At 52.2% G+C, this 7,136-nt stretch overlaps 1 protein-coding gene and 1 long non-coding RNA gene across 2 annotated transcripts; one reads left to right on the top strand and one right to left on the bottom strand.

The window, feature by feature from the left end:
• The first annotated feature begins 582 nt into the window (after positions 1 to 582).
• Positions 583 to 3,888, top strand: LOC123071954 (transcription factor bHLH77). Its single transcript, XM_044495535.1, has 8 exons — positions 583 to 1,885; positions 1,984 to 2,196; positions 2,339 to 2,404; positions 2,516 to 2,584; positions 2,708 to 2,782; positions 2,874 to 3,113; positions 3,203 to 3,293; positions 3,394 to 3,888. Exons 1-8 carry the CDS (start codon positions 1,253 to 1,255, stop codon positions 3,429 to 3,431), a joined length of 1,425 nt encoding a protein of 474 aa, XP_044351470.1. The 5' UTR covers positions 583 to 1,252; the 3' UTR covers positions 3,432 to 3,888.
• LOC123071955 (uncharacterized) lies at positions 3,737 to 4,165 on the bottom strand. Its single transcript, XR_006434671.1, has 2 exons — positions 4,112 to 4,165; positions 3,737 to 3,871 (listed from the first exon to the last, which is right to left on the bottom strand). It is a non-coding gene; the product is annotated as an uncharacterized lncRNA (long non-coding RNA).
• Positions 4,166 to 7,136: the final 2,971 nt, after the last annotated feature.

Below are 7,136 nucleotides of genomic sequence, written 5' to 3'. Positions count from 1 at the left end.
TCGAAAAATCAGAGGAAGAAAAAAATGGAAGAGAAGACGAACATGGTTTTGAGACCCGCTAATTTGATAAAGAAGCCATCTCGCAGAAGGGGCTAAAAACCCCAATCAGATCAGATGAGATGAGCCTCAACAGAGTGCCCGGCCGGGCTCCGTCCAATCCAGTGGGCCGCCGCTGCATGCATCCTCAAATCAAAATACTCCGTAGTAGACAATGCCCGTCAAAAAAAAGAAGAGAAGAAGTAGACAGTGACGATGATTAAAAATCTCCTTATTTTGCTGGCTAGGCTAGGAGCTGGTGGTGGTGGTAGTAGGATCCAACCCAAAATACCAAGCAGCGTCGCTTGTCCCCTCGCGCCCCCGTTCCACGATTTAATGATTGGTTCCATGGGCATCAGCAGCTCAGGACCATCGCCTTCACCTCTCGATTGAAATGAAAACTTGGAAAATATCCCAGGTTCAGAAAAACAGGGCGCAAGCAGCCGTAAAACAATTTGTTTATCAGGCCCAAATTTCGCCATGTTTGTCTGTGCTACTAGCACAGCGTTTCTTTATGTTTGCGTCGTCGTCGGTCGCCATTCGCCCTTTTAACCCCGCCCTCGCCGAGCTCTCTCCGGTGCTTCTTCCTTCCTCCCTGGTTTCATGGCAGGAAAGGGTGAGGTGACGATGCCCATGGCCCGTCCAATTTGACCCATGCCATCCTGGACCTATATCATACACGCACACATACTCTACTAGTAGTACTCGTCTCCCACCACCACTCTCCGTCCCACAACCTCAACCTCGTCCCGTCTTCTGCTTTTAGCTCGCCTGCGGCTGCGGTGGGAGCTTTTCGCTTTGGTTTAGGTGCTTCTTTCTTTCCCACTCCCCACTTTCTCCCCCCTCCCCCTCTCCCTCCTTCATTCGTGCGTTGTCACGCACACCAAAAGCTCCTGCCTTTGCCTTATCTCAGCACCACCCTGCTCGTAGTGGGATTTGGTGGGAGCTGCTCTGCGCTGCTCCGCTCAACCTACTTGCCTGCCTCCCTCGCCTCGCGCGCTTCTCTGCTCCCTCTCTTCGGGCCCTGCGTCACTCTCATCCCGTCACCGCACCGCACGAACGCACGCACGCGCGCGCGGCGCTCTTCTCTCCTCCTCCCGGCGGGCTCGGTATTCGGACGGTTTCTTGGTCTGCGGTTGGATTGGCTGGGCGCAGTTGCTTGGGCGCGGCGAGCGGCGACGGATCTTTGCGGAATTCCGGCGAGGGAGGACGGGAGATGAACTGCGGCCCGCCGGACCAGCTGCCGCCGGCCACGGCGGGCTTCCTCAACCTTAACTGGGACAGCTCCATGGACGCGGGGGGCCACCCCTCGCCGGCCTCCGGCTCCGCGGCGGCCACCGAGGGGCTGGCGCTCCACGGGATCTCGCCCCGGCCGCAGCACTACGGCGCCGGCACGCCGCTCGGCTCGCCCACCAAGCTCAACCTCTCCATGATGGGCCAGTACCGCCACCACAACCACCACTACCCGCCGCCGCAGGTGGGGGGCGCCGGCCTGCCCACCCTGGAGAACCTGATGCCCATGGGATCCCTGGACCAGTTCCTCGCCGACCCGGGCTTCGCCGAGCGCGCCGCCAGGCTCTCCGGCTTCGACGCCCGCGGCGGCTACGGCGGCGGCCCGGCGCAATTCGGCCTCCCGGACGACGGCCCCGTCGGCGCGCTCAAGGAGCTGGAACTCGGGAGTGCCCGGGACGACTCGTCGGTGTCCGATCCGGCGTCGGCCGGCGCGGGGATGGCGCTCAAGGGGGGCTCCGACGGCAATGCGAGGAAGCGGAAGGCCGCCGGCGGCAGCAAGGGGAAGGGCAAGGACGCCTCCATGTCCACCACCTCCGCCAAGGATCTCCTCGCCAAGGTACGCCGCGCGCGAACAGAATTCCGCTCAGTTCAGTTCTCGAAGGAGCGAAACGTCGATGATCTCACCCGACGAGCACCACCGTCGTCGCCGTGCAGGAGGACTCGGCGTCGAAGCGCTGCAAGTCCACGTCCATGGAGGACGCCGAGGAGAATTCCGGCAAGGGGAACGCCGCGCAGAGCAGCAGCGAGAACGGCGGCAAGAAGCAGGGCAAGGACGGCGCCTCCAAGCTCCCCGAGCCGCCCAAGGACTTCATCCACGTCCGGGCTCGGCGCGGCGAGGCCACAGACAGCCATAGCCTGGCCGAGAGGGTACAATTCTCGGCCTCTCGCTTGCATTGTGTGTGTGTGTGTGTGTGTGTGTGTGTGTGTGTGTGTGTGTTGGACTGATGATCATTTTCATGGTACAGTAGAATTCATTTCTCATGCTCTGCTTCCTCTTCTTCTTGCTCAGGTGAGAAGGGAGAAGATCAGCCAGCGGATGAAGCTGCTGCAGGACCTCGTGCCCGGCTGCAACAAGGTAACTAGTACGAGACTACGTACAATTCTGCACTCATCATTTCGCAATTGTTGTCACTTCATCGCTTGGTGTGCCCAGATTTGAGACCCGGGAAAATGTTGCCTGTTTCAGGTGGTGGGCAAGGCCGTCATGCTGGACGAGATCATAAACTACGTGCAGTCGCTGCAGCGGCAAGTCGAGGTACACAAATGCATACACACACGACTCGCCCATTGTCAACCAAAAACAGATGCAGAAATGATCATGAAACCCCACGAATTGCCATCTTGAACTTATGCCGTTCTTGTCAACTTTTGCTTGCAGTTTCTGTCCATGAAGCTGGCCACGGTGAACCCGCAGCTGGACTTCAACAACCTGCCCAGCCTCCTCGCCAAAGATGTGAGGACAAAGCATCTACCATATGCATGCATGCTCCCATTGCCGCATCCGGCACCTCCTCTCTGACTGATTTTGCTTCCGATGATCGCAGATGCAGCAGCAGTCATGTGGGCAGCTGCAGCAGGGCTCGTCGCATTTCCCGCTGGAGGCGTCGGGCGCGCCGCTCCCCTACATGGGCCAGGGGAACGGCGACCCTCTCGGCTGCGGCATGTCCGACGGCGGCATGGGCGACGATCAGGGCGCCATGCACCCGCTGGACCAGGCCTTCTGCCGGCCCATGGGTTCCTCACAGCAGCAGCAGCAGCACTTCCTCAGCGACGCCGCCTCTCAGGTATGTCCTGAGCTCGCGCCATGTTTCGTATGGAGCCTGCTGCCATTGTTCAGGATGATGAACGGCTTGTGATGGTTGCAAACGTGCAGGTTGGGGCTTTCTGGCAAGATCTGCAGAGCGTGGTTCAGATGGACATGGGGCAGAGCCAGGAGCTCGCCACCTCCTCCAACAGCTACGACGGTGAGTGCAAATCATCCGGTTTCAGTTTCAGCCTGAATTATGAACATTCACATCACTTTCGACCCGAGATTCGGATGCTAAATTTATTCTTGCTGTTTAGGTTCGTTGCAGACGGTCCACATGAAAATGGAGCTTTGACATCGTCACCGGGGAAGAAGCTCGATCCGACGGGAAGCCTCGACGCCACCGCTGTACATAGAGAGGAGAAGCAGAGCCTGAGAGTCAGTCAGCGAAGCTTGCCATTCGACCATCCATGGAAGCACTCTGAGATTCAACCTAACAGTGTTGGGCCCTTAGCAGTGTCTTAGCTTTCTAATTTCCACCAATCCATCCGTCAGTCCCTTCCGGTGTAATGATTCTTTTGAACAAGAAAGGGAACCCGGCCGTGCAACAGTAGTAGCTTAGGCTAGCTCTGCGTATCATCATCATCATCTCCTTTCTTCTTGTGCTAAGCTTCCAAGATCGATCGGTACATAGCGCGGCACCCTTCCTATCCATTCTCCCTCAAATGAGAGGGGATTGCATTGAAGATGTGTAATAGTATCATTTGTATTGCCATTATATATATATAATACGTACTCCCTCCTTCCATCTATATAGGTCCTAATGTGTTTTTCGAGGCGAACTTTGACCAAACGTTAGAGCAATAATATATGACATGCAACTTACACAAAGCATGCCTTCAAATTTGTATGTCAAAGGAGCTTCCAATAATATAATTTTCATAGTATACATCTCATGTGCTATTAATCTTGTCAATAGTCAAAGGCTGTCTTGAAAAACACATTAGGCCCTATATAGATGGAAGGAGGGAGTACGTTTCTAGCCTATAATTATAAATACCATTATTAAGATGCTTGATTGTGGTGCCCTGCCCACTGTGAATGAATGATTGACATCTCACATCTGGGTTCCTGCATCAACCATGCTAATCTAATCACGCTGGCGATGATGGTGATGATGATGATGAGTGAACTAGTAGAACAAAACTGTTCTTCTCTGGTTGTGTTGCCACTTGGAGAAGGTGAGGGGCAAAGAGAGTGAGAGAAAGGACATGGACAGAAGGAACAAGCAAGCTGTTGATTTGGGATTTGTGGGTGCCTTTTTAGCTGTTGGAATCGGACGGATGAGCAGCCGGGCCCGCAGACAGGGACAGCACTGGCTCTGGCTAGCTCGCTGGGATGCCGATGAGGGCTCCGCCGTATCCGTAGGAGCCTCGCCCTCGCCGGCCCCATCACTACGAGCAAAGTAAAGACGGCGGACTGATTCTACCAAGGCGTACATCAGACAGGCAGCGCAGCGCCATTCACTGCGCCTACGTCTGCTCCTGTTCATCTGCGGCGCCGCGTCAGTTAAAAAGAGATCGCCACATTTATAAGGGACGCGGATCAGAGCAGATCAGATCAGTACTCTCGCTCTCTCTTTCTCTCTGACTCTCTCGTCGACGACGATGGCCAATGTATTTCGTTGTTAAAAACATCGCCGTCGACATCGGCGTGTCCAAATCATCCAGGCTGTGATCACGCACGCAGCTCAGAGACGGGATCTGTCTGTCTGTCCCGGACGGACGCTCTTTGTCAAACCATACCGTGTGCGCTGTGCTGTGGACTCCGGATCATGGCTAATCGGGACGCCGGATCTTGGAGGCGATGGCGGGAGCAGTGATCGCTGCTCGCTAATTACTCCGGGCACTGGCGCTGCGATGCGATGCAGGCGTACATGTCACTCTACGTCCAGATTTTTAGTAGCGATGCAAGAGCGAGACACAATTAATACCAGGAGAGAGCAGCACGATATGGTACAGGGTATGGTGCGTGCTCGTGGCTCATTCGGACGGGGAGCGAAAGGCAATGCGTGATCTCGCGGATTTGGCAAGGCTGCTGCTACTACTACTGCTACAACTACTCTGATGAATGGCGTGGCGAGGCACGCGTACTTCATTACCATTGCACGCCGGTCGGATTTGGCGCTGCGTGTGTGTGCTGCTCGTGATCATGAGTGAAGTGGGCACACTAGTAGTATATACTCATAGAGATGGATGTATCTAGAATTGTTTTTAGTTCTAGATACCCCCTCCGGTCCTTTTTACTCCCCGCATTAGATTTGTGTAAGTCGAAAATTGCAAAGTTTGATCAAATTTATCTTAAAAAACATTAATATCTACAATGCCAAATATATATACTATGAAACTACATTTGATAAAGAATCTAACAGTACCGGTTTGGCATTGGAAATGTCCATGTTTTTTTATAAGTTTGGTCAAAGTAGAGGTACTTTGACTTCGGGAAAAAGTTATATACAAACTAAAAATGACCGAAGGTAGTACATTCATTTCTTTCTATTTTTGCGGCAAGTAATCCGGGCGGACAGAGTACTTATCTTGGTTATTCGCCGTCCTATTCTTTTCCATTTGCAAGGGACGTGCATGCCGGATTGAAGCTGTGAGGCGTATAATGATGGCATATCAGCTTCGAGGCCAAAGGCTAGATAGAGCGCGTCACCTTCAGAGAAAAAGTTGTGGAGTAGAGAGAGGCAAGGCGGTGGCACGACCGCCACGGCAACAAGGTCAAACGTTTCGCTACCATCGGGTGGGGAGCTCCTCTTAATTTGGAGGACGATGGGCGTCGCTCGGTAATGATGCTAGCGCGGCTAGCCATGACAGAGCCGACGATAAGCTATGGCGACACGGCGACACCTTTGCCTGTTGCCGTCGGGCTGGTCATCGTGGGAGTAACTTAGCAGGTACAGGGGCGGGCCCAGAATTTGAAGTGTGTGTATTCAAATTTTCAAAGGCTAATATTTTTCCCCCGAAAGTCTAGAGACTTGTTTTTGGGTGTATAATTGACTAGAGCATCATATTGTACATATTGTATAATCTATATAATAGTTTGAGCGTAATATGTAGATTCGTAAAATTGATCTTAACTTGAAATTATTCAACATATAGAAGTATTAATTGTTTAACATAGTGTGGCAACATCTAATATGTAAAGAGCATAGAAAGTAGTAAATGATAAGATAGCTTACAATTATAGGCCACCTTCAAAATGGGTGATGATGTCTTTCTCTTAACTGGCTAGAAGAATTCCCTTTCAATGTATGTAACCACCAAAATCACAATCATGAAATTGCAAAAAATATCAATTTATTATACTAGAGTAATTTATTTATTTTTTTGCGAGGTATACTAGAGTAATTATGATAGTTGAATATTTCATCCTTCTGAATCACTACAAACAAGTCTCAAAATTCAATATAGTTGTGCCAAAATAGGGAGTATCAACTCTCAAACAAGTCTAAGATTTCAAAATAGGAAGCCAATTAGAGAGATTAACTCGCCATGGGTACTGTTTATGAGCCAGAACTGAACATCGGGAGACTGAAAAATGATTCTCACGCTCATACTGCAGCTCTCTCGGACACTCGGATGCCTGCGCCATGCGGTCGTGCTGCCGTCCACGCCGCAACCGTCGTGCGTTGCTGGCTTGCCGCACGATCAACCATACCTCCTCGCGTGCGATCTGGATTTGGGATGTGACGCGTCGCGCCGCCGGTTCTATGATCGATTGACTTCTGCAGTTCTCTGGTTCATGCGAGCAATTAGGCCATCGGGCTGTGGCTATTTTGTACTGGGCCTGGAGATAATGGGCCATGTGCTATGTGTGGAGTGGCCCTTGTTTGGGGCTGAATGCGTGGACAATGTCACACGTTCTGTCATTTTCCCTTTTCTCTACACATGTATGTACTATACACCATCTATACATAGTTTTTTTTGCAAAAATAATGGGTATTCAACTGAATACCCATGAATTGAAGTGGGCCCGCCCCTGAGCAGGTAACATA

Source organism: Triticum aestivum, chromosome 3B (genome assembly GCF_018294505.1).
Source record: "Triticum aestivum cultivar Chinese Spring chromosome 3B, IWGSC CS RefSeq v2.1, whole genome shotgun sequence".
NCBI lineage: Eukaryota > Viridiplantae > Streptophyta > Magnoliopsida > Poales > Poaceae > Triticum > Triticum aestivum.
Note: the sequence above shows the minus strand (reverse complement) of the source record. Positions and strands in the feature narration are given on the sequence as shown.